General features: G+C 41.7%; 3 protein-coding genes across 3 annotated transcripts; 2 read left to right on the top strand and 1 right to left on the bottom strand.

Moving 5' to 3' along the window:
- Window positions 1-1193: 1193 nt before the first annotated feature.
- LOC139222950 (RING finger protein 227) lies at window positions 1194-2471 on the bottom strand. Its single transcript, XM_070854863.1, has 2 exons — window positions 1985-2471; window positions 1194-1589 (listed from the first exon to the last, which is right to left on the bottom strand). The coding sequence occupies exons 1-2, from the start codon at window positions 2430-2432 to the stop codon at window positions 1531-1533; spliced, it is 507 nt and encodes a 168-aa protein (XP_070710964.1). The 5' UTR covers window positions 2433-2471; the 3' UTR covers window positions 1194-1530.
- Window positions 2472-6551: 4080 nt separating this feature from the next.
- LOC139223238 (RING finger protein 228) lies at window positions 6552-7202 on the top strand. The gene has a single exon (XM_070855216.1). The coding sequence runs from the start codon at window positions 6552-6554 to the stop codon at window positions 7200-7202; it is 651 nt and encodes a 216-aa protein (XP_070711317.1).
- A 1736-nt stretch (window positions 7203-8938) lies between these two features.
- Window positions 8939-26884, top strand: dvl2 (dishevelled segment polarity protein 2). The gene is made up of 15 exons (XM_070854760.1): window positions 8939-9448; window positions 14043-14112; window positions 16377-16531; window positions 19152-19261; window positions 19511-19640; window positions 20280-20370; window positions 20576-20645; window positions 20757-20896; window positions 21352-21428; window positions 21540-21607; window positions 21750-21884; window positions 22290-22421; window positions 23434-23610; window positions 23988-24212; window positions 25255-26884. The coding sequence occupies exons 1-15, from the start codon at window positions 9288-9290 to the stop codon at window positions 25815-25817; spliced, it is 2304 nt and encodes a 767-aa protein (XP_070710861.1). The 5' UTR covers window positions 8939-9287; the 3' UTR covers window positions 25818-26884.
- Window positions 26885-27556: the final 672 nt, after the last annotated feature.

The following is a 27556-nucleotide window of genomic DNA, read 5'->3' as shown; positions in this document are numbered from 1 at the left end:
TATCAGAAGAAAAATCCTTCAGGTTAAAGCTCTCATTTAATTCTTTACATTTGTTTACATTTATATGGTTTTATCTTTAGTACGTCATTTTGATATTACATGCCCATTTTATACCCTCATTTAGTTAAATATAACCTGGAATTACTATGCCTCACAATCAAATACATTTCCAGATTTGTTTGTATAACTTGCTATAAATCTCATATAAATAAAACCCTTATCACTCTACATTTTTGTTACATTTCCAAACAAAGCTCAATGCTGGCTTGCCAAGTTAAAGACATGCCAGATGACATTGTTAAAACATTTAGCTGCAGCTTTAAGGGAGCAAATATGTCAGCCTCCATCTAATCCAATCAGCCAACACGTGCAACTCAAGACATTTTTGAGAGAGATGAGAATTAGCTCACGGAAACTGCATACACTGCAGTTTTGGCCTGCCATACACTGGCCTGCTTGCTCTCACCTCTTGCAGCATCTGAACACATGATAAATGACATGACAGCTGCAAAGATCAGCACAGAGACAAACAAGAGTCTGCAGAGGAGGAAAAAATGAGCATTTTTGTAATATATGGGAATAGAAGTGCTGACAATCAAAAATAACAACCAATGCTTGTTGAATTTTATGATTACATGTGCAAAAAGGGTGCAAAATGTGATAATTACCTTTCTAACATTATTGACAGCTCGGCTTGTATGATTGTCAAGAATTCTTTAACATAAGCTGTAGCAGTGTTGTCAGTCCATGTGTTTTACTTGTCAAACAAGTAAGTCATTGAGCTTTGACGCTTTGCTGCTGGTTGTGAGTCTAATTGGAGGCAACGCTTTTCACCTGGCTTCAAGTGACCCACTTCCTGGAGCTGTCTGCGAAAGGTAGTTGTCCTATTTTAGCCCATTATATGTAGAAAACATTAGATTTTCTTTAATATTTGATCTCATTGTGTAATATTTGTTTTATGTGTTTGTCTTCAATTTCCTTTCAATCCAAGGATAGTTTTATCCCCTCCTTGAATTTTATCATGTAAAGTCTGTTTTTAGTTCAGCCTAGATTTGATGCAATGACTCATTTTAACTGTATTTTTGCACAAATTCACACACAAGGCCATTGTTTTGTTTTTTTATTTAATACACATACTGAATCACCCAAACTATCAGAATTCAGCACACATCCACAAAAAAAACTTCAAAAGGTGAGTTGAAACCAGAAGTAATTTAATTTTTCCTTAAATATGTAACAAATATATCAAAATAAATACATTAATGAAAAAATAAATAAGATACATTAGTGCAGTAATAGGCCTAAAATGGGGCCACTTTGGTGATTCGCAAGCTTTCTGTTTGTTCCTCGTTTGAGTGCAACAGCTACATAGTGGTCGTCATTTAAACTAGCGATTACAAAACTTAAATCGTGCTTGTCTGTGTACATGTCTTCCCAGCAAGGTTTCATCATCATCAAGTCCATGTTCCGTGGCAGAGGCACTGACAACAAAGCATCACATTATCCAGGGTATCTGAAGCCGTAGGTTCCTTAAAACATGTAGCAGGACATCAAGGCCAAGCTCCTCAGGTCCTCGTTGGTCATCAAGTCTGTTAAAGGACAAGAGGACACATTAGAAAAAAATCCACCATTTTTAAGATAAAGCTTCCTGTTAAAATTACACATATAAAGTTATGGTCTATTTCAGCACTATTTCAGAAAGTTTACATGAAGATGAAGTTTACATGATTTTATGAAATGAAACTGAAATTCAACCTGAAACTAAAATCCTCAACATTGTACTTCAACATTAAACTAGCTGTGTCATATTCTGTCAACTTTATAGCCTTAAATAAACAAGAGCCTGTTGTAATAGCCCCAACTCTGACCTACCAAACCTCATTCTAAAAATGTTCATTTTAAGAGCTCCCTAATGTTTTCTCCCTCGTACACTTTATTTAGCCAACAAGCACTTCTCATAAACCACAGTCCTCGATCGACTTACTTTCTCTTCTCCTCTTCCCGCAAATCTTCCTCCAAACTTTCCTCCAACGCCCCCGGTGCCTCCCGAATCCTGAGGCCGAGAATGAGTCGCTCTCCTCGGCTGGACTCTCGGGAGGCGTCGGCCTCTCGGTGTCGTCACAGACGTCCTCGTCCTCCGGGTCCTCCTCTCGGTCGAGGACTCCCGCAGCAAGCAGCCGCTCCAGGGCGCACTCATCCACCATCAGCTGGGATCTCACCGCCCCCTCTCCGGAGATGGATGTGGTGTGTCGGCACAGCGGGCAGACGATTAATCTGTCCGCTCCCAGGCGCCCCTCATCGCGTCCCGGGGGTCGTGACAGGGTCAGCAGGCAGCCCTCACAGAAGCTGTGTTTGCAGTGGAGCTCCCGGGGACAGCGTCGACCTGCGTTATAGACCCGGTAACAAATTCCGCACTCTAGATCTGAATACATCCTCCCGCTCTCTGAGTGATTTACCTCGAGGTGAGCCGTCCAGACTTATAACCCAGGATGTGAGGAAGTGTGTGGTAGGAGGGACCGTGTAGTAGATCTGAGCCAAATAAAGTAAACCTATGAGTCACCAAGCTCAAAATACACGTAATACCTAATAGACCAACACACCATGACACACACACACACACACACACGCACACGCCTCCTGGTGTGTATCTCCAAACAACCTGTTGAATCACAGCCGCCTGTAAACTGGTGCAAGACATAGTGTAGACATATCATACTATATTATACTATCATTAAACATTGGATTGGGAATTAAGAGTTTTCTTTCAGAGCCCCTATAAAGGCTCAAAAGCCATATTTAAGGTAGGTAAAAACCAGTCAGAAGTGTTTGGCCTCACTGATACTCCTGTGTGTGTGTGTGTGTGTGTGTGCGTGCGATGTGACGTCAGCTCTTCCCTCTCCATGGTAATCCCCAAACAACCCTCCTCCTATCAGTTGAGTCAGCCGGAGTTCCTTTCATGGTGATTTCCGCCGAAGTCTTGGCCAACAATCACAACTTATCCCTGTCTCTGTGTGTGTGTGTGTGTGTGTGTGTGTGTGTGTGTGTGTGTGTGTGTGTGTGTGTGTCCTTCCCGCTTCTGCCTCCAGCATAGATCTGACTGTAAAGGTGATTGGTGTTACAAAAGACAACTTTTCAAACTGAAAGAACTTACAGTGAAGCATATTTTTTTATCAAAGAGGGTGGTTCCTGTAATGATATCTTATTGATGATTTACTGAATAGGATACACTCATTTATGGTTGAGGCATTGACGGTAAAATGTGATTCCTCATTTGGATTAAAAGAAATATGAGAGCTGTGTATCTGGTAGCCTTCACGCTACAGTTGAATTTTGAATTTATTGGGTATCTCATAGGATGAGCCAACAACTAGGCTAAACATGCCACCTGCACCTGGAAAATATACCACTTAATACCACTTTTTTCACGTTTTACATCAACTTTAAAGCCTGGATGACCACCTCCAGCCACAGGTGTGTAGTAACTGTAACAAAAATGATATCTCTGTTCATGTTTTCACCTACTCACCTCTCACCTTTTGTAAAACAAATTGACATTTTGACATATCACAGCAGGAGCAGCACAGGTTTAAATAATAAAATGATTGATTAATGATGGCTGAGTCCCATTTAGTTGCTTGAGTTTCAGGGTCAGGCTGTCTGGATCACTATCACATCGTCATGACTTATCCTGGGATATTTGAATGGATATTATCCCCCAACAATGACTGTAACATCTTTCAAAGAAGGTGTTTCACAACTTGTCTGTGAAGATTCTCAGTCATCCAGATCAATGTTATTCCATAGAAGTTGAACAAAAGTCCACTGGACTTGTTGAAGGTAATTGAAGACTCTGATCAACAACTGAGTAACCAAAAACACTTTCAATGTACGTACAGTCATGTGAGTATTATATGAAGATGAAGGTGAAAAAAAGTGAACCTATCCTTTAAATAGCCTTGTTTTTTCAGTGTGTATTTTTCAATCCAATTAGTTTTTAAATTAAGGAGAGCCAATTTTCTCATCCTAAAAATCTGAAAAAGTAAATGATGGTTTTGTAACACACTTAAATGTTTGTGTTTGGCCTGCAAATCACTGGTGAATACTCCCAAATGTTAGCTTTTCAGGGACTTGGTGGGTTCTCAACCTATGCAGGAACACAAAATTCTCATTATTTATAACCTGTATCAACCTGTTTCATGTTTTTTTCACAAAGTTTTCACTTGAAACTAAAGTAACCAGAGGAGCCCAGTGTCCCATTAATCAGATTTGAATCTTGAAAGTTAACTGTGTTTTTACCTCTTAGTTTAGTCATAGCTTACCGAACAACTGCACTAAAAATACCCGAGTACGTGTCTAGCATGTCTGTACAGGACAAGGAAAGCATTCAATCATTCCAACAAGCCAAAGTCAACAAGTCCAACAAGTACTGTAGTGCAGGTTGTGTGACGTAATTCGTCTGTCAATAATTCAATAAACACAGGAATGTCACACCCTGCGATGAGCACATTCATTTCTAATAGTTTTTTGTGGCACTCAATACTAATCAACCTCACTTCAATCATAAAAATATAAGAATGTGAATAATTACACCCTAATCCACAAGATGCTTTTTTAAAACTTCTACATGCTGACTGTGTGGAAGCATAAAAACACAAGGAGAGTATAGTAAGAGTTGTCGGGATCAAGAGACTCCACTCTGTCATTTTCTGTTTTGTGTGTCCTGGTTACCTTCACATCACCAAGGGTTTAATTACTGCTGAGCAAACCACAGAGGTGCCTCATGGGGGACCAGACAGGGAGACGAGGACGAGTAAAAATCAGGTGAGACGGAGCGAAAACAGGAGGTTGCCTGTGAGCCGAGCGCAGACGAGCAGCTACACAATATCAAGGCAGAAAGTTGAGGGGTAAATGTTAGCACAGAGGAAGGAGGAGGACATTTCTGCCAGGGTGAGATCTGTGCCAACATGAGGAGAAGTGTGAACGGAGTGGGGGGAAGTACCTGGGTCGGAGGTGGGAGTCAAAGTGTGCTTTGATCAAAGGGGTGTGCCGTGGGTAAGTGGCTCTCACGTCTGCTTCATGGTGTGTAACGATGGATCGCTGCCAGTTTCTATAATCTCACTGAACCTTGTGGCCTTCATAGATAAAAGAGGGCTCCTTTATTTATGCAGAGCAGCCATTCACTGCTGGATCCAACATTTCCCTTGACAACCTCTTTAGGCCTACATATGTTGTGACTTTTGAGCTTAATTTTTGATGTTAATTGTATTTCATCATGTTTTTCTGCTCTGATTCGGCGAATGTGTGTTTGAATTATGAAGGAAAAGGTTTCAGGCCGTGTGTTGCCATGCATCAATTCAAAGGAGACCCCATCTGCTGAGCAACAGTCCCTCCCCATGAGGGAACTTGGGTTGCCTTGTAGCTTTCCCGTGAGATCTAACGCTTTGTTTCATTAATCAGAGCTTTTATACAGCAGACAAAACTTCAAATGTACCTTGAATGTGTGAAAATAATGAGTGTAACTGGATCAGAGTGGAGGATTTCATGCCTTTTAAAGGAGCAGTTTGACACTTTGGAGAACACGCTTGTTCGCTTTCTTACTGAGAGTTTGATGAGGACACTCTCATATCCATACGTTTGATATGAAGATGGAGCCAGCAGCTATTTAGCGTAGCTTAGCATAAAGACTAGATACAGTGGGAAATGGCCATCGTAACTCTGTCCGAAGCTGACAAAATCCACCTGCCAACACCTCTAAAGCTTACTTTTTGTCTCAACAAACAAGATACAACATGTTGATTAGTGAGCTTTAGAGGTGCTGGTAGGTAGATTTTATTATTGCAGATAAGAGCCAGACTAGCTGCTTCCTCCAGTTTCCACTCTTTCTGCTAAACTAAGCTAAGTGGCAGCTGACTGTAGCTTTATATTGACCAGACAAACATGTGAGTGGTATCAATCTTCTCATCTAACTCCCAATAAGCTCTCTAATAAGCATATCACCTAAAATGAGAGATCCTGACTTTTAGTCCACCAAAACATTGGATCCTGGATTTCCCATGCGCCCTTTAAATGATTGAAATAAAGCAAATCTGAGTGGAGAAAAATGAACGTGCACAAGGACATGCAGAAAGTATCATTACAGTGACTTATTGCTTCCTTTCACAGCTCCTCTGTTGCTTTTCTTTTTTTTTTTTATGTGACTTCCTGGATATGCTCTGAGTGTGCAGGCCAGCACACACTACATGGACTCCGGGTGATTGTGAGTAGGGGGAAGGGAGGGGGGCAATGGTTAGACGGTGGATGGCTGAGTGGTTTAATGGATGACTGCTATGACTCATGGGCTGTGGAATCTGTTCATAAAACTTAGAAGAAAGAAAGCAGCATCCCAGAGAGAGCAGATCCTAACATTTAAAGGCCTCTTGAGCGTCTGCAGTTCTCTTAGTCCATCAGAAGTGGACTTTAAGTTGTTTTTCTTTACAGATTTTACCATCTTCTGTTCCATCCACATCACTGAGATCCCAAGCCAACTCCATCCAATCACCCTCCCTCCCACCATGACAGGGGATGTTGTCCCAGCTCCCCAGCAGGGGGATTCAGCTGCTGCAGCACCCTGCCCCAGCACCACCCCTGGAGACCCCATGGATGTAGAGTGCCCCATCTGCTACCAGGAGTACAACCAGCATAATAAATGCCCCCGCATGCTGGAGTGCCTCCATGTTTTTTGCACAGAATGCCTCCAGAGGATCCAGCTTTGTCCCTGTGTACCCCCCGAACCCTGCGGCCCTACAGCCATCCCCTGCCCTCTCTGCCGCCACCTCACCCCTCTGGAGGCTGGGGACGCCCTCTCCTTACCCTGCAACTCCCGCATCCTGGCCAGGCTGCCCCCTGTGGCCTTCCACCTGCCTGGGACCATGGGAGCTCGCCTGGCTACGGTCACCCAGAGAGTGGTGCTCTCTCTGGAGGGCGACAGCAGGGACACCCGCTTCATCATCCTCCCCACTGTCAGCCTGCGGGTGCAGCAGATGCACCCGAACAGGCCGTACGGCGCGGCGCCAGGCCTTGTGGGCGAAGAGGAAGTCATACAGCAGAGCAAGAATACACTGATCTATGTGCAGCTGCTGGCTGTCACCTTCTGGGTGCTGTTTGTGATCACCTGCGTGGTCGGGGTGGTGTTTGGGCCACATTTCACGAACAGGAAACTTTGATAGAAAATCTTTTTTATAGCAGATAATGTTGATATAAAGCTTTGATATAGGTCAGGAAAACACTGTGAAAAGTAGGTTGACACATGACATTTTAGAGGATATGGAAGTTCAGTTCTGTTTATATGAAGGTAATTATGGTTGTTGTTCACCCTGTAGTTATAGGACCAACTTAAATTCAAATCTTATTTAAAGAATGCGACTTCTTACACCTCATCACTCACTGTGCTGCTTATTTGCTGCTGTGTCATTAATGATAGACTGATGAAGAGTTCCCTCTAGTGGTTTATTTGGAAATGGATGAAATGAGATCACAGCTTAAAATGAAAACAACTAAATATGCTTTCTTCCCCAAAGTTTCATCACATTTGATATTTTTATTATACAACTAACGACTATCCTGCCAATGCATGAACCAAATAAAGCTGCCTTTAATGACTCTTTTACATTCTGTTAGCTGTGTACCTGTGCTCCTGGGTATTTACAAACAATTTCTAGGACAAGGAATTTAATTTCCTTATCCAAGAAACTGTTAATAGGATAAGGAATTCAATTACTTCCAGAAGTCTTCATTCAAAACAATGGTGTCTCATGTGGATAACAGCTCTTTGGCAGGCCGTGATGGCTGAATCTGGCTGAGAGGATGCAACAGGCCCGATTAGATAATTTAACGGCTTTAATGATGACATTTAGTAGTATAATGATGCAAAGTGACTGTGTCCTTCTCTCTGTGTGTGCATGTTAATAATGATGGATTAATCTATTTAACGCTGTTCATGAGTTTAAGATGCCCACTGTCAGATACTTTTAGCAAACCACGGCGCATCTAATTCAGTTTAGAACTATTAACATCGGAGCAACTCTACAATTAAATTACACACAAATATAAAATATCTATAGTCTTACTGATTTGTTTCTTTGCCTGAATATTTTGTTACATCTTTGTCTGTTTAATTTGTCTAATTTATCACCTTTTGTACTATGTCCCTTTGCACTAATAAAAGGGGAAAAGCCTACTTATCGTATCATCAATTATGTGATATAAAGATTGATATGAATGTGATGTGATATAAAGAGTTTGACAGAAAACCAAAGTACTTTATGTCTAATAAATAAAATCTGAAAAGCAGGGCGTGACATATTTCTCTCATGAGATTTAATTTTTCCCCGTCAAATAAGGTGATACAGGTAAATATGTATATACATTGATGATGTAAACACATACTGCTTCACCACACATATGTACATATATACACTGTTGCCCATAAAGTTGGAATAAAATGTTTTTTACCTCTTCTCATGAAATGATTGTGACAATGTGATTTATTCTTGATAAATAAAGTGTATATCTTCTCAACTTTATTGATCAAACTCTTCCGAACATATCACAGTGAAACGTAAACCACAATTAACCTTTGCAAACTGTGTATTCAGGCTTTAACAAAATTGGGGGTATTTAACAATTATTCCAACTTTATGGGCAACAGTGTATATACATAACATTGGAAATAAAATAACTATTAAATAAAACTATTTATAAAAGATACATAAAACTTTACTCCTCAAAAAAACAATCAAATCAGAAAATGTCATTTGGTCCACGAATATTTTATTCCTGACTGAAATAAAAAATAATAAAGTAGTAATAAAAATGTAGGGGTGGGGGGCTGGGGGAGTACGTAAAAAAAGGGGGTTACGTGCTGACGTCACACGCCGCGTTGGCTCGCAAAAAGTGGAGAAAAGTTTTTAGACCCCCTCCCCTGTATGTTTTTGTTGGGGGAAAAGTTGTAGGTAGTTAGGTCGTGTGAATGTAGCGTGTCCGTCGTCTTTCGCCCCTCGGTAACAGGGGGAATGAGAGTTTCTGCTCTCCTACAGTCGTTGAGCGAGCTTGTGAGCGGGGTTACGCCGCCGTTCGTCCTCTGGCTCGGGCTGAAAATCTCAGTGGCCATCATCGTTTCACCTCTGCCGTCTCGTTAGCCACCTAGCTAGCTAGCTAGCTAACTACCCAACAAAGTTAACGCTACCTCGCCTCATAGTGTGTTTCTAGTCGTGACTTCCAGCTCGGGGGGGAGAAAAGCAGCCGAAGACATGGCGGAAACCAAAATAATTTATCACATCGACGAAGAGGAGACGCCGTATTTGGTGAAGATACCCATAGCTGCCGAAAATATAACTTTGCTGGATTTTAAACAGGTCTTGAACAAGCCAAACTACAAATTCTTCTTCAAGTCTATGGACCAGGACTTCGGGTGAGCTGCACTGATTTTTTTTTCCTCCTTTAGCAGAGAGGGGCTTTGTGGTTTGCATGCAAAACGGGGAGCGATAAAAGCTGCTAAAAGTTTAAAGTAGTAAGAGTATTGAGAGAAGATAACATAAATGCAACAAAAGTGTTAAACGCTGCACAATCCCATGCTGTGCTTTTGTTTTTTTCTGAGTGGAGACGCACTAACTTTGAGTAAGTTCACTCAAACATACAAAAAGGCAGCTTTTAATGAAATTCTTGCCTGTTTGCGTGCCAAAAAGGTCATGCAATCCTATCTTGTGACCGGCTGTCGTATATTCGTCACAGGGAATAAGTTATGGTAGAGGGATAATGAACTTGAATGAAGCCAGTAAGTCCACACATCCCTAATCAGAAAGTTATAATGACTGGTGATGAATATCCAAGTGGTTCTATAAATACTACGGGTTTGTAGGCAGGGGCATTTCTCAGAAAACATCATCATTACAATGGGAGGCATTCCCTGTCCCCGCTGCTTTTCTTTGCCCTAATCCTCATCCCTCCCTCCCTCCTTCAGTCCATCATCTTGTGAAATCCTCGCCTTTTCTTTCTTTAGGGACTGAAGCCAGGGTTTTGTCTCCCCTCTTTAACACTTTGGCCTGCCAGCCATCCTTTCATTCCCAGCCGTCCTCCCTTCCTCTCCCCTTTCTCCCAGCCCACTCCTCCAGAAAGAGCTGTCTCCTCTCCTCTATCAATTAATCTTTTTTTTTTTCCCGTGTGGCTGCTGTGCATTTTCCTGCAGAGGAATGCATGTTTGTGGTTTATTCACCCAGTGAGACCCTTAGGGCTTCTGTTAAATGCATTGTAGTCTTGGAAGAGTATTAAGGCTGGGCCATTTGCCTCTTTTCCTCTTTGGATGGCACCATTGGCGCCTGTGCCAAGGGAGCTGCAATATCCACTTAAACACTGAGATGAAGAGGATGAGATGGCTTTTCATTAGGTCTTGACAGAGCAGGCAGGCTACAGCTGCCCCTTGGACGCCGATCATTTGAATATTTGTTGGAGCAACATCAATAACTGACTTCTAGCAAGATTTCTTTGAGGGAAATCTGTGGTAAATGTGCCTTTAAAAATATAATACACATCTGCTGCTAAACTGCTCAAGTGATTAGTTGAGCAATCAGTGTGCATGTCCATAGGAATGTGTTAATCTGCATTTTGATCATTTTTGTTATTTATCAAGTAAAAATCCACTTTTCCAAATAAGAATACCAGTTTGCTTTTTATCATTCAATGAAAAACTGGAGCCAAATTCCTTGTACGTGTAGACATACTTGGCCAATAAAGCAGACTTTTATGTAAAATCACTATAAATGATGCTCAGTCAGACTGTGTAAGCAATGTTATGACGTCGCTTTGGGCTCTGGGATCTTGTGTTTGACTTGTCATATTGCTGACTGTCTGTAGACTCAGTTATTTACAATTTCAAAACAGAAATAGATAATAGACCATCAAAATAATAATCTGAAGCCCTAAAGAGAACATCTTGTTGGTTATATAGAGTATTATTGAGAACCAAAGTTGTTGTTGTCCACTGTGATTGCACAGAAATATTCCTTAGGGCCTCAACTAAATCCAGATTAATTGCTTGTTTTTAAAATGTCAGAAAATTGTGAAAATGTCAATTTCAAGTTGCCAGTACCAAAGGTCGCATCTTCAGATGTCTTATTTAGTTCAACCAACAATCCAAAACCCAAATATACTCAGTTTACTGTGACATAAAACAGAAGCAAATCTTTGAAATATACCCTAAAATGACTTAAACTATGAATAGATAATAAAAGCAATTGCAGATTAGTTTTCTGATGTTTGTCTGATTGATGAATGGTTTTTTCAGCTCTACTATTGTAGTCGTTGTCTTGAACATGGCTAAATGTAGATTAATACAGTTCATCAGCTCCACAAAATACAGCCTCTGAAGTGAAACGGTTTCAACGTAAACTGAAAAGTATAAACTTCATGAATGTGACTCATGATTCACTGCAGGGATTTTACATCAGACTACATTTGCCACTCTGTGTCTGAGCCTAATAACAGTGAAAAGCTATTAAGCCTTTATGGGCACAGTAATATCTGTAGGGCCTCTCCTTCAACTCTCTAATGGTCTCCATTGATTATTTTAACTCGACTACAATCACCACCAGTGCAACTTCCAAGTAAGCTGTCGAATTAAGATCGTGGTCCTGTGTAACCAAACAGGACATGATTACGTTTGGACCCTGTGTGCTTGTGAGTGAGCACACACTGTCAGTGTTTTCTCAAAAGAGCCAAAACTCTCTCAGCAGGCAAGGAAAGTCTTTCAAAGGCAGAATCGCAAGACAAAGGGAAAAAGTTCCTAACTTGAATTGCTCAGCCTGGCATCACACTCACTCATTTGAATATCTCCAACTGAGTTCAGATGAAAAATTTCGAACATAGCTCCGAGTCAGCTGTCCAATCAAAGCAGGGAGGTGCCCCCCCCCCTTCCTCCGACCCAGGAGAGAAGTGTGTAATAGTGTGTGTTTTCATTTGCCCTGGTACGAGGCCAGCTGTCGACCAGAGCTGTGTGTGTGGCAGTGGGGGAGATCCGTGGAGCAGAGCAGAGCAGAGCAGGCCAGGGCCGGTGCTGGAAACCTGGGGCTGGATGGAGGCCATTTGCTGGGGTGTCTGGAGGGTCCACTGGGAGATGAAAGAGGAGAAAGAGTGGGATGATGTTCGCCTATAGTTGTTAGATATTCTTCAGTGTCAGTGTGCAAGTGAGGAGGACATGGGAGCTGTATAAGTAAGATACATTGTTAGAAAGGAGATGCTGTGTTGTGTATGAGGAATTTAATGGCAGCAAGGGACTGGAAATGGGAAGTGGGGGTGAAAAACGTCAGGTTGCATTAAACCCAACAGGACTCAGCATATTTCAGTGGTGTTTGTGCATTGTTTGAGGCATTTTAGAGTGTCTGTGAAATGACTCTCGACTGTGGTCACTTGTTTGTTTGGAGGGCCGAGGAATGACGACAATTACACTCTCAGGAGAAGAATGTTGCATCTGTTCATCTGCTGTCTAGATGCAGTTTCTCGCAGCGCGTCCGAGAAGGGGAAGAGTTAAATAAATCAAATGTCGGAGAATCCATTTGTTAACTAACATACAGTAGCCACACAGCCGGCTCACAAAAGCAAAGTCTTCCTGTAACAGTTCCCCACCAGTGCCCACAACAATCTGGCCGTGTGCTAACACTCACCCACAAAACCAGCCCTCAGCAGCTGCTTACGAAAGCCCAGTGGAGCCTGACCAAGTCTCACACACAGAGGAAGATGCACACTGGCAGATGGAGCTGCAAAAGGGAGACTTCTGAAGGAGTCAGAGCGGTCAAGTGTCCCCTCCGTAGCACTTGTGCCCAGCCCCTGTCCCAGTAAACTACTGTAATAACATAGTGGACGGCTGCTGGGGGGGAAATTACACAGCTGAAGCCGAATGTTTGTCCCTGTGACAAACACAGAGGAAGAGACGGGAGGTGGGAAGAACAGCCAGACGGATGTGATGCCTTTAAGGAGCTTTGGCCATGTGGACACTGGGCTCTCGCAGTGGCTGTTACTGAGAGGTTATTGTTATGTGTATTGGATTTGCATGCATATTTAGTCGACCGGGTTGTGTAATTTGCAAGGAGGCACAAAAGCAGTTAAGAGTGTGTGTGTTTTAGGGCATTACGGTGACAGAGGAAATTCCATAGCGTCTGTCACTTACTGGAGGGTGCAAATTAAGGTTGTTTGTTCTTTTACTTTGATATCTGCTGTCCTAAATCATAGCTTCTTGTCTCGGGTGGTATTTGGGTAATAAGATGTAATTGCTCAGTTGAACTTTTATTCATGCTGGATCATTAATTTAAGATTCTGAAATAAATTGTTTTGAACACAGGCCTCCTGTATTTGTGAAAAGTATGCTTTGTCATATTTAGTGGTCTATAACTGTAATTTGTCAGTGTCTGCTACATATTTAATTAACATTTAGGTCAATATAAGTATTAGGTAAGACTTTGAATCAGCAGATACTTAATAATAAAGGGCTGAGATCAGGATCGGGGCCAAAAAAATCCTGGTCCTTCCTTCAACGTAAAATCAAATGGGCTACATATTACTCACTAACCATGCTTTTAACATTACTTTCTGGTGAAATATTTTTACAGCTGTTGTGTTGATGTGATATAAGCTGAAGCATTAGTTGTATGAGTTAGTTGTGTTGGCCACAGGCTGAGCCATAAAACACCTGGTAACACATGGAAAAGGAATATGGCAAGCGAGCAAGAACAGCTTGTCAAAGCATATTTTAGAATTAAGCCAGGCGTTTGATTCACTTCTGCCATGTTGTTTTCACAGCCTAATGCATTTCATGTATGGTGTCAGTAATGTAAACTGTTTAATGGCCCAGCAGTTTCACTTTTTTTCTTTATGACCAGATTAAAACCTCAGTGTTGTGTTCAGCCCTCATTCCTCCACCGCGCCGTACCATCCACATACCGCATACTGAGCCGCAATGTTGTGAAGGCAGAACAGTTTATACGTCCTGAGCCTCACTTTGTCTCTCTGCCTTTCAGGGTGGTGAAAGAGGAGATTTCCGATGACAGTGCCAAGTTGCCATGTTTCAACGGCCGAGTGGTGTCATGGGTAAGAAATTATAAACCTGTTTCATATTTGCAATAAAAGTGGGAGCCGTCCAGACTTCACCGGTGACCATTGCTCTAAATCTGTCAATGACCTCATTTCACTGAGGCTTCTGTGAAAACCTCAAGACTTGGCTTTTATCTCAAACGTCAGCCAACATCATCAGCCAGAGGCCGTTTCCAGAAATTGCTTTTCCTTTTCCTGTGCATTCCTCCAGACCTCCCTCAAACTAATGATTTTGTTTGATTTTTTTTTTTTTTTTCCCTTCAAATTTCAAATTTAGGTCGTTGACTTTTTTCAGGACTTTTTTTCATGTTCCAACTTCAGCTCAGGGTTTGGTGAGTGTTTTTGTAAGAAATACCTTGGGGAAAAATCGCCTGGAAAGAGTGAGAAACCTGAACCAGACCAACTGTCCAGCCAGGTTAAACAGGAGGAAACAAACTCACAAGATCTGTGAAAAAAAATCTGCTCAGAGCTTCAGCCACAGTCTGAGTCACTACAGCCACCAGGATGTACTAGTAGTTCAGACAGACGATAAAAATGTTCATTCTTTTCCCTCCCTTCTCTTTCCCTCCAGTGAACCCGTTGTTTTTAAACTTGATTGATTCAGTATTAGCTTTTTAAAATGATCTTAATGCTAGTCTTGTTTTCTGATGTATTTTTGTCACTTTTTATTTGTAACATTTATTTTACAAAGGAAAAAGGGACAAGTGGGTATACATTTGTCATATCACTGCTGTCCTAATATCCACATTTCCCTTGCATTTATTTATTTCATCTCCCATTTTTCCCATCTTCTGGGAGATCACGAGCATTTCCTGGAATATCCATGTTTTGTTTAGGCCTGGGGGGTTCTTTTTTTGTACCAATTACCCCGTTTTCGTTATCTCCACAGGCAATGAACTATGATGTTCCTTCGCTTAAGATTTCTGAAAGCAATAAAACAACTGTAAAGAAAAGAGAAATCTTGACAGTCTTTTTGAAAATCTTGAATTTTTTATGTTTGATATGAGAACAAAAAGTCTTTAAAGACTCAACTCACGACTTGATGGTCAGTGTTGGTGCAGAAGCCATTTAAAAGTCACTAAGTCACTATTGGTGACAAAAGTGTGCTGATACATGATGTAATCTAACAAATCTGCACATTACAATGCTTACTTGATGGTCACAATACGTGAAGCACTTTTCTGAACCAATGATGAGGAAAATGTTTTTCTCATTGTGTTAATCGATACTCAAGCAGCACAGCTTCTTACCAGTTACAGTACAGTGAGCTGCCAGGTCCAGCTTTCATTCTTTCCATTTCCCCAATAGAAAGCCAGGTTGTTGTACCCCACCCCGCAGGTTACATTTGAATAGAGACAAAACATCGGGACGGGGCCCAGATAAGCAGGTTTTAGGCCAAAGCATCTGTTAAGTGCATAAGAACGAGGGAAGGCATTAAAGGAGGGGGAACAAAGCTCAGAGACCAGAGGGACTGACATGTGATCTGCAGGCCGAGACGGATGGAGGGATCCCAGAAGACGAGTGTTTCGTAGCCATTAGTGGGGAGGGAAGAGCAGGGAGTGACTGAGTGAAAGAGGGCGAACGTCAGTCTGCACAGGCTGATGACTCCATTCGGCTGAATTATTTTGACGGGGATAGCAATGCTTCTTTGTCGGAACTCAGCAAATGTACCAAATGTCCAAAAACGATGGAGTGAACAATGTTTTTTAGTGTTAAAACACAGGGATTTCAAATATTTCCATCATTAAAACCTTGTTTTTTTTCTAATGTTTCAGCCAAATACGCCCTTTTTGCTCAGCTGGTCTTAACTACATCTTATTCCCTTCCTGTGTTTGTTTTTATGGTTCAGGTAATTGGATGCTCTATGGCATTCATCCTAATTGCTGATGTGTGTTACCCCTGTGTGTGTGTGTGTGTGTGCTTGTACTTTTGTTGTATAATGAAGAGAGACAGGTTAAGTGTAGGATAGCATTTCAGTATGCCCTTGAGACGTCCATCTGAAAAGAGTACAGTGTTTGTGTGTCAGAGTAATTGACATCTTACCCGTTTTTCCTCCCTCTGCCCTCCACCTCCTTCCTTCTCCTATTTTCATTCTTCTCCTTTTCTCACCCTCTATTCTCTCTGCCCTTTCTCAATTTGTACCACTTGTTTTGTGCCCATTTCTCTTCGCTCCACATATCTTTGTTTCTTTTTTTCCACTTCCTGTCTTTCTACCTTTTACCCTCCTGTTCACGTCTCTTTTCTCTCCTTTTTTTTCCCAGTTGGTATCTTCAGACACTCCAGCAGCAGAGCCCCCAGTGGCAGTGGTCCCCCCTGTGGAAACGACCACCCAGCCTTCGCCCCCTCCTCCGCCTCTCCCACCCCCACCTGCAGAGAGAACTGGGGGCATCGGCGACTCCAGGCCGCCCTCCTTTCAGTAAGCAGATCACACACTGGACTGAATAATTACCTGGAGAGTTAACTCACTACTTGTGCTTCTACCATGGCTGTAATGTAGATACTGCATCTTTTCCTGAATATCTCATACACTCCCAGGATTAAATTACCACAAGAATAGCAAGAATACTTCAGCTCATTTGAACCTGATCTTAGGTGGTGCCGCCCTTATTAGTTCTGGGAGAAGCTTACAATACGCTATACAAACACGCAGACTTAATTTTAAAATGTTCTTACACACGTTTTTGAATTCACTAATATATTATTGCTTTTTAAATCGTAACTATATAATAAAATAAATATCATCACTCATTTCTCGGTTATGTAACAGGTTACAAAACCCAAACAAAGAGCTGAAAGAAGATAAGACTTCATTGAGTTAAAGCTCACTGCAGAGTGGGTGATAATTCTCAGTAGGTAGAGCAACATCTTTTACAGTACATGTAGTCATTTTGATCTTTTTAATATAAAGTTGTGAGCTTCAAAGTGCTTGAAACCACAAGGGAAGTCAGAGATTTTCAGAATTAAATAAAGATCCTTTAGATAACCGTCTTTTCTTCACCCTTTAGCAACCATGATATGCTACTAAAATTTGAGGAAGCCATTACTGTAATTTGAATAAGGGCCTGTGGTGTCCCAAACAAACCAAGTATCTATCATTTTAAGAGCTTCTTACATGGCTCCTTGAGAAGTATGTTGTCTGGAGCTTTATGTTTAGTTTAAGGGTCAAATAGAGTTCAGACCCATCAGCGAAACCCCACATTACTGCTGCAGCGCTCTCATTCATTTACGTTTGGACCTCGTCCTGTCTGTCCCTGGATATGGCTGCAGGATGGTGGCCTGATACATTCTATTTCCAATTTCATAAGAAACTATTTCTTTTTAACTTGACTAAATGTGCGGTTTACTGCAGATGGAGCATTAGCCACATTGGTTATTTCTCTCCATGCTATATTTGGAGCTGGATCAACATCATTGCTCATGCTGGAAAATGAAATATAACTAATTGTAGAGCCTCTATGACTGATGCAGAAAAGTCTCTTTCATTTGATCTTGTTTTGAACTTGCTTCTCTCTGTCCATCTATGTATTCATGTTGCTACATTGCCTTTCACCACCTGAAGAGGTGAAAGGTTTCTCCCGTGGATTCTTGCTTCTTCTTACTCCTTCCTCTGGATGTCATAAATGGTCAATGTTGTCAAAGTAACAGACCCGTGTCATATGAGGAAATACTGTTTAAAATGCCATAGAACATGTTGTTTGCCATCGACCAGTTATGCAAACTAATTTGATATGCCTCCAAAAAATGATTAAAAAAAATAAAATATACTGTCATAGAATTCCCTGCAGTGACATATATGTTTAATTAGAATTGAAAAGAGTTTTTCCTCAAACTCATTTGAATATGGAATAATTAGTATCCGTGCATATAGTGGCCACCAAATTTGGGCTATTACAGACACATTTTTTCTCTCTTAAATTTTCCTCGCTGGCTGGCTACTCCATATTCTTGTGGAGTCCTGCCATGACATAGTTTCTGCACCACTGACAAGTACATTTTAACACTAAGTGTTTCACTGATTATATATAGTAACTGACAAACCAGTAAATGCTTACTATATGTCATTATCAGTAAAAACAAAGCCAAAAGCCAAAGTCAAAGTGTATTTGATACACAGGAAGTGTAAGGTAACAGGCCATTGATCACAATATGCTGGATCCAACACTTCATGCAGTGGCTTCTTCCTGCCTTCGCACTACATGGCCTCATGTTTCCAGTCACCATATTTTGTTTCCCTGTCTACACGTGACGGGCCAGCAGGTCTCCTGTCATCTGATCTTGTCTGTGAAGATTTAAGTATGCCTATGGGAGATGAAAGTTTCAATTTCAGACAGTTGGTATTTATTAAACTTTATTAGATTTTTTGGCATTCTTCCTATTTGTTGTGTATTTTAATGTGTGGTTGTGTGTGCGCTCTGCTGCATAAACTTTTTAATTATCCCACTGGGGATAAATTAACAAACAAATAAGTTTTTTTGAATTGAGAAAAAGACACACAGCTTGTCTTTATTAGAGTTAACAGTTTACAAAGGGTAACACAACAGCTGCCAAAAAATCAGTGTGACTCATGAGACTCTTGAGGTCGTAATTGCCAGATTTTGGCATTGCTGAATTATTTGAATGCTTTAAAAGTCCACTAGAAGTGTACACAGAGCGTAAAGTTCTGAGGCACCAGGTCCGATTTCAGGCGTACAGCAGTTTTAAATTCTTGCATACTTTATTCAATACATTGTACACATTTCCTCCTGGACATCTTTTCAGGCTGACAAATAATTCTTGCTTTGATCCATGGTTTACATAAGTAGATAATAAAGTGCTGTAACACAATTTTGTTCCTTCAAAATTTGCTTACTGGTCTTCAGGGAGTCCTATTGTTTATGTAAAAAAGTTGTATAAAAGATAAAACTAAAAAAGAGGGATAGCAGCATCTGGAAAGACAGCCACGATTTAACGACATTATTACATCAAAATAGTTGAATCAAATGTTGAAACTCCTTCATGCTCTAATTCTCACAGTGCTGTTGCTTCTTCTCCTTCAGTCCCAATGCTACAGGCAGTGTGGAGACCCTGGATGACCAGACCGAAACAGAGTCTGTAGTCTCATTCAGGAGAGAGAGACCTCGACACAGAGACGGCATCGAGCAGCACGGTGAGAAACGGCACGTCACTGTGCTTTGATGAAAACTGCTCCTTTATGAGCCCATCAAGATTTGGCTCGTTCTCAACATCCAAACAATGAAAAGCTCGTGATATAATCAAGGAATGTCCAAGTCAGGAATGTTTGTGATCTATATGAGCAAAAAAAAAAAAAGAAGGTAAACCCTGACCTGAGCAGGCATGAAATTTCATGATGAATATCTTCCCTCTTGTCTTTCGGGCTTCTTCTGTGGTGTCCCAGGGCCTCGTTTGAACGGCCAGAGTCGACTGGAGCGCCACCTGGCAGGGTACGAGAGCTCCAGCACAGTGATGAGCAGCGAGCTAGAAACCACCAGCTTCTGCGACTCTGAGGACGACGACACCATGAGCAGGTGAGCGACTGATGAATGGATTGAGATACCTAAATGTTATGTATCCCTCAAGAGTTCAATTTCATAGATGTCTGTGTATCAAAACATCACATTTAAAAAGAATATTGAGATTACAATGCTCCATTGAACTTCATACTAATTTAGTCCTTTGTTTTTTCTGTTTTCTGTCTATTTGCTCTTCCCAATTCAAAGACCAACTTTTTAGTTAACGTTATAAATGTGACATGCTCATGATTTGGCTGTAATTCCCACAGTAGGAACAGCACTGTTTTTGTTTAAACCAGTTTCCATATTAAGAGATTACCCTAAATGGATTAAAATATCTCCATCTGAGTGTTTCTGATTTTCTCTATACTGGCTCCAACTTGAGCGGTCTTGCTGTTTTGTTGTTATTTTTTGCAGCCGTTATTTTTTCCTCATTTTGTATATCTCGAGATGAAACATGACATATCCACAGTCAGTCGGGAGGGGAAAATAAATCTTTCACTCAAGAATCCCCAATTAGCTTCCCCGTTTTCTTTGTGGGTTTAAGGCACAAAAAGCAACACAAAAGAGGAGACAGAAACAACCCAATTAAAGGTTGCTGACAGTATGTTTCTTGTCTGACCTTTCACCTTTAACTGACCCTTGAACTCGTAGGTTCAGCAGTGCAACAGAGCAGAGCACAGCCTCGAGGCTTCTCAAACGGCACCGCAGACGCAGGAAACAGCGCCCCCCACGTTTGGAGAGAGTACGTACAGTTCACTTGGCTTTTCTGCCCTACATTCTTTTTCTGACAGCTTACTGTAGGTATTTGCGTGCATGCTCACTCCTGTTTCTCACTGAATCAAGGATTTATAGAGTGGGAAGCCTTTGAAATGGTTTGCTCTGACTGTGTATTGCTCTCAGTGTTTGTAAGTGTGTCTCATGGTGATTTTCCTGGGTTTCAATTTCAGGCATCCTCCTTCAGCAGCGTGACAGACTCCACAATGTCTTTGAACATCATCACCGTCACTCTCAACATGGGTCTGTACATTTTGATGTGTTCTTGTCTTTAAAGCCCAGTGTTTGTTTAATGTGCAAAGGAAATATTAGCATTTTTTAACAGAACACTATTCTGATTTCTCGGCAATACAGAGAAGTACAATTTCTTGGGGATCAGCATTGTGGGCCAGAGCAACGAAAGGGGGGATGGAGGCATCTACATCGGCTCCATCATGAAGGGAGGAGCTGTGGCCGCAGACGGACGCATCGAACCTGGCGACATGCTATTGCAGGTGAGGAAGACGAGTGGCTTCATCCAAGACCAGATCAGGGTTTTATTTATATTGTAAATTACTGTTTAGATGAATGTTTTCCTTAATACTACTTAATGCTCTTTTTTTAGTTGTTCAACATTTTGAGACCCTTTTTGGGATCTTTTCCTGCAGGTTCTCCAGTTTAGGATACTTAACCTTATTCCTTTTGATGTGCTGAGATGTATGAACACATCTATTTAATATATCTAACATTTTTTTCACTAAAACAAAGAAACATGAGAGATGAAACATGAAATATACACATCAACATTTCCAAAAGCCCTTGGTGATTATATGATCTTGTTTTGTCCCACCAACAATCTAAAACCTAAAGATCTTCAGTTTATTACTATTAGTCGATTATGAGAATAGTCAGCTGTCATCTTTCTCTCAACTGAACAGTTGACTAATCTCATGCTTCAATCCCCTCCAAGGTGAATGACATCAACTTTGAGAACATGAGCAATGACGATGCTGTGCGGGTGCTGAGGGAGATTGTACACAAGCCGGGGTGAGTCACTGTTTTCTCATTTTAGATCATTTTAGAAACTGATAAGTTGTGTCAGTCCGTAAGTGGTCAACAATGATGATGATGATTTCTTGTTCTTTTGGTGTTTGCCAGGCCCATCATCCTTACTGTGGCTAAGTGCTGGGATCCTTCTCCTCAGGGCTACTTCACTCTGCCTCGCAGTAAGTACAGGACTCCCCTTCCCCCCACACCCACTGAGCAAACAGCCTCTCTGTGTATTCCCTCATTGTGTTTGGTTCTAGATGATCCAACCCCAATGTCAGGGTCAGTAATGGTCTCCTCATCTCTTCTCCACCTACGCAGATGAACCAATCCGACCCATAGACCCAGCAGCGTGGGTGAGCCACTCGGTGGCTATGACCGGGGCCTACCCCGCCTTCCCAGGCAGCTCCTCCCTCAGCACCATCACCTCCTCTTCCTCCGTCACCGAGACCGAACGTGAGAGCCTCTTCCAGCATCTCCCTCAGCTCACCTCCCCTCTTTATGCTCATTTCTTTTATATCCACACAATCCTCTCATATCCTCCACTCTTAAACCTAGTTTCTTGATCAGTGTGTCAACATTCAAAGTCTGAATGTTTGTTATTGTAAAGTATTTGTTTCCCGTTAGTGGCATACCAATAATATTTCACATGTTTTTCTGCCTTTGTCGCTGTCGTTATGTGATGTGAGATATGACGTCTGCTGCTTTCCTCCCTTTGATCTCCTCTACAAAGTTACACTCCCTGCCTTTTAGTTTTAACCCCGTTTAGATTTCATTCCTTAGTCATTCTCTTATGTATCCCTCCATGCCCACACTTCTTCCTCCTCAGCTTTCCTAAAGTGCTCATCTGTTTTTGTCCAGGTTTTGATGACTTCAACTTATCACTGCACTCCGACATGGCTTCAGTCGCCAAGGCCATGGCCTCGCCAGAGTCTGGTCTGGAGGTCAGAGACCGCATGTGGCTTAAAATCACCATCCCCAACGCTTTCCTCGGTAAGAATAAAGAGCGCAGACAAGACAAAAAAAGACTACATTACTTTCATGAACTTTTTTTGTGCCTCGCAGGACTTTACAGGGCCGGCATTATGTTCTCAGAATTGAAACCGTGTGACTTGTGGGAGGGAAAAAAACCCCTAAAGTACAAACTTGAGTGCCTGTTTTGACTGAAAACATCTGTTAAATTGGAATCACCTGCAACTGAATCACAAGAAGTAATTACGTACACTACACGTCTGTCCATGTTGTGCTTTTTGAAATGAAAATTTGGTTCCTTATTCGATTTCTGAATTTAACTCGCATGTCATCATAATATATAAAAAACCCAGGATCCTGCAGGTCACCGTGTAAGGACAAAATGACACTTTTCCCTGCAGCAAAACCATTTTGCTGCCATTTCTGAGCGTCATTAATGGCCATTCTTGAGGCTGTTTGTTTATAATGTCTTTAAAGTAGTAAGGCTGCTAATTCCCCCCGAAGATGGTGTCCACAAACTTCAGTTACACTCTTTATTGTCACAACACAATTAATTAAAGTATGTAGTTGAAACAGTGTTTTGGGAACAATAGACTAAACCGCCCTTAACTGGAAGAAGGCAGATTTAACTGCTTAAAGTACAGCTGTGCGATCCTAGATGTTTACACCTAACTCTGATTTGCACTTGGACGTGTGGTTAATTCCTACATACCACAAATTATTTGCCAGTATGTGGAATATGTGTTGATCTAAGTTATTCCGCTGTTCTTATTTCACCATGTGACCAAATGTGTGTAAACACATTTAGAATACAAGATTTTATTATTCTGGTTCAGATCTACATACCTCAAACTCACCCCACTGCTGTTCATTTCTGTTAACATCCCTCTAGTTTAACTTGTTTATATTTTTATTTCTTCATCGTTTGTATGTATACTTTTTAAAAATGTATACTGGGCGTCTTTGTGACAAGAATTACCTTTTGAACAAATTATTTTCTCTCTAACCATCCATGTCATGCATCCACCACCAGGCTCAGACGTAGTGGAGTGGCTCTTCCATCACATCGAGGGATTCCAGGACCGCCGTGAAGCCAGGAAGTACGCCAGCAACCTGCTGAAGGCCGGCTTCATTCGCCACACCGTCAACAAGATCACCTTCTCCGAACAGTGTTACTATGTCTTCGGAGATTTAAGCGACTGTGAGAACTGTGAGTAACAAGAAAACATCGACATCAAAGACCAACTTGGACCGGTCTGCATGTTCCGCTTAATCACATTTTCACACAGGCCTTCTGTGGACATACTGCTGGTCAGACATGTGACTTTTCTAGTATGGAAGGATTTCTTTAATGTTGTGCCCTCGTTAAACTTAGAATCTGCAGAAAGATCTTGACAACAAGCAGAAAAACCCACAAAACTGTCCACAAGCTGCAATAGAAAAATAAAGATGATTGTGTGTAACGAGTCCATCTGTTGGTGATCTCTGAGGAACATTTTGTTTCTGCAGAAGTGGTATCATTTGTTCAGCTTTTCTGCAAAACAGTTTGGTTATTCACTCCTTCCATTGTTCTTATCTCCCACCCAGACATGGCCAACCTGTCCCTGAATGACAATGACGGCTCCAGCGGGGCCTCAGATCAGGACACCTTGGCCCCCCTGCCTCTCCCTGGGGCGTCCCCGTGGCCCATGATGCACACCTTCCCCTACCAGCCCTACCCCACACACCCCTTCTCCAGCCAGCCACCTCCGTACCACGAGCTCACCAGCTACAGCTACGCCCCCGGCAGCACCGGCAGCCAGCACAGCGAAGGTGAGCTCAGATCAGATGTCACCCTGATGAGAGAGGTGCAAATCTGAGGAGACTGAAAGAGTTGGATTAAGACTGTACTGGTTTTTATGCACCAGCCCACTAACTACAAATCATCTAAGTTGAATGTCACTGCTGACTGTTTCCTAAAACATACAACAAGTTTTTGAAGTTCAATTAATGTGACATGAGGACCACAAACTGCTTTTATGCATGTCTTCTGTGGCTCTGGATGATGCATTCAAGGTTATCAATAAAAGACACCACTAGATTGTATTATGGGAGTAGTTGGATCCAGCGTTTTTGGAACCGTATTAGGGATCAAAAAAAGTTTCTGTTTTACCTCCCACATTCCAGGACAAATCGGTCCCAATACAGTAATCACTATTAGGAATGAAGACATTTTTTGATTTTAACAGAAGCTGATATACTATTATTGTAAGCACAGAAAAATTACATGGTGCTCATTAAAGCCACCTAAACATCAGTATTAAATGAACAATAGCATCAGATCGTTTTTTAAATAACGTCTCGTATCCAAAACATATGGAGTGAGCCACATGACATGGTGTTGAGAAAGGCTCTGTTCCAAGGCAAGATTTTTACCTATTACATGGTTACAAATGTTAATGGGATTTATAATTTTCACCTTTTCTTATTCTTTGAAGCAGAACCCATTTTCACTTTGGCTCCAGTAAATGAAATTTGAGAATCAGTTGCCAGAAGTCTTTAGTCAGAAAACCAAACCTAGAAGACAAACAATAAGCAACTGTGAATGTTGTTGTGAGGCTAACGTTGAGTATTTTCTGTTCAGCATCTATCTCAAAGTAAAGAAGGATTTTTTACAAAAGGTTTCTACAAATTCAGCTGTTTGGGAAAAATAGTGAAAAAGTCTAAAAACTCATGTATTTCATGCAAACCACTGGAACAGTCACCTATGAGGTCCAGTCTGTCTTAGATGTGTTCATTAGTTTGAGCAGGATACAAGCTTCACTAGTTAGACCTGTTTACTTTTTACCTAAAAGCATTTTCTTTCTGCCCCCAGGGAGCCGAAGCAGCGGATCAACGAGAAGCGAGGGCGAGCGACGTCGCAGCACCAAAGGTCCCGGCAGCACCGTGGGTGGAGGGGAGAAATCGCCCTCTGGCGGGGGAGGAGAAGGCGGCGGGGCCGACTCGCGCTCCGGCAGCGGCAGCGAATCAGAATACTCCACCCGCAGCAGCCTGAGGCGTGGCCACGGTTCGGCCGCCCCCAGCGAGCACAGCCACGCCTCCTCCCAGCGCTCGCATCATCACCGCATGCCACAGCCGCCCCACATGTCTCCCTACCCGCCAGGCATCATGCCTTACAACCCCATGATGGTGATGATGGTCCCCCAGCATCCACACGCAGCCATGGCAACCGCTCATGCTCTTCCACACGCACAGCAGCTGGCCACAGCCCCCATGCACCCGGCTCTGCCCCCGCCCCCCTCCTCCACTCCAGGGGGGCCTCCTGGCGCCCCGCCTACCCGTGACCTGGGCTCAGTACCCCCAGAGCTGACTGCATCACGCCAGTCGTTCCACCTGGCCATGGGAAACCCCAGCGAGTTCTTTGTGGACGTCATGTAGTTTTTCTGTCGTGGCGCTGAGTGACCATTCATGTGAAGTTAGTGTACGGTTCCCACTTGCTTTGACGAGGATCTGGTGGTAGCTTTTTGAGCTCACAAGGGCCTATTGGATCGAGGGCACTTGTTGCAAATTTGGTGAGAACAGGGTTTAGCATTGACTAAGAAAATAAGACAAAATTAAAACACTAATGTGGGATATGGTCTGACTATAAGTCTAGTTTCTCTTCACTTCTTCAATCATAAATTGACTTTCTTCAACCCAGTAGTGAGCTTGTTTGCTTTTCTTAAAAGGCAAACTCTCACTGCAGTATTTCGAGTGCCATTCAGAGCTGTTAAGCACTCGTCAAAACAGAAATATAGTATTTTAGGAGGGGAAGCACCTTTCCCAGACTTGTCAGAGCTATCCATCGAGGAAGCGCACAGAGCACAGTTTAACACTAGAGGGTGCCAGATACACTGTGTACTTGAAAAGGATACAATCCTGTATACACATCTGGATCATCATGCCAGATTCGTTGGCAGCACAGGAGTATATCGAGTGCCTTACTCTTTGCATTTTTAGAGAGATTTTCACACTCCAGGTACATAAAATAACTCCTTGTTCCAGCATTGTTTGACAATGAACTTCTCTGTATATATCTACTACTTTCTGTGTAAATGCTACAATACAGGTCAGCAAGGTCTAATGTGAAAAGAAAATAGGTCCAAAAATGTCAGGTGAACTTGTGTTTAGTAATCACTGTCTAGCCTAGTAACTCTTTTATTGTGAGGAGTTTTCAGTGTGGGACTGTAGAGGCTTAGCGGTACTAATAGGTGAGAAGACGAGATGCTGAAAACGGTACTTTTTGATTACATGCAGTGTATATCTTAAGTAACTGTGATCCAAATGACCCATGCTTATTTTTATGTTACTGACTCGCATTATTCACCCATTTCATTTTTGTACGAGTGACTATATAAATCATGTATAACCGAACTATTAAGGTGCTAAATGAAGATTCAACATTTCAAAAAGAATGACATTGACAGTGTCACATTGTTTGATTTCATATCGCCACCTTTGTTTGTGTATTTGAAAATAAATTTGATACTTACATTGTGTTCAGACTTAATTATTTTATTAGGGGGTTCAAAGTCGGTTTGCACACATACTGTATGCTGTAGATATCTGGATTCTGTTCAGCATGATACTGTGATATAGAGCTCAAATTATCTCCTTTTATTTAACTGAAGGCATTAGTCATTCCCAGAATTATCAATTATATTGTCACCAGTGGTTTAAAAGTACAATGATAAATGACTTCCTGTGTAAGCGGCAACACTCTAATAATGCAAAACGTTTTATTTGTGCAACACCAAACAAGTTCTACATAAGTGCCTTCAGGAAAGATTAATTAATTATGTTCCTGTAACTGATCCAAGACAACACACGTTTAGGATATGTGCAGTTAAGAAAAGACAAAATGTGTTCTGGACAGACCCTCTGCTTTGCATTATACAACACAACCATTTAAACGTAAATCTATAAGATTTCTAAAGAAATCAACATCTTCCCTTGCAACTAGGTGTAATGTTTCCCTGATGTGTCATCAAGTGTCATTGATGTATTTTGTAAAGACATGAAAACTCAAGAGCTCCTTTTTTCACACGATGAGACAAAACCATAGATAAAAGATTATATAGCTGCCAAAGATGCTATTCATGAATTTCAGCATGGTGATGCAAAATTAGTCATTTTTC

The sequence above is a fragment of the Pempheris klunzingeri genome, chromosome 23 (genome assembly GCF_042242105.1).
Source record: "Pempheris klunzingeri isolate RE-2024b chromosome 23, fPemKlu1.hap1, whole genome shotgun sequence".
Classification (NCBI taxonomy): domain Eukaryota; kingdom Metazoa; phylum Chordata; class Actinopteri; order Acropomatiformes; family Pempheridae; genus Pempheris; species Pempheris klunzingeri.
Note: the sequence above shows the minus strand (reverse complement) of the source record. Positions and strands in the feature narration are given on the sequence as shown.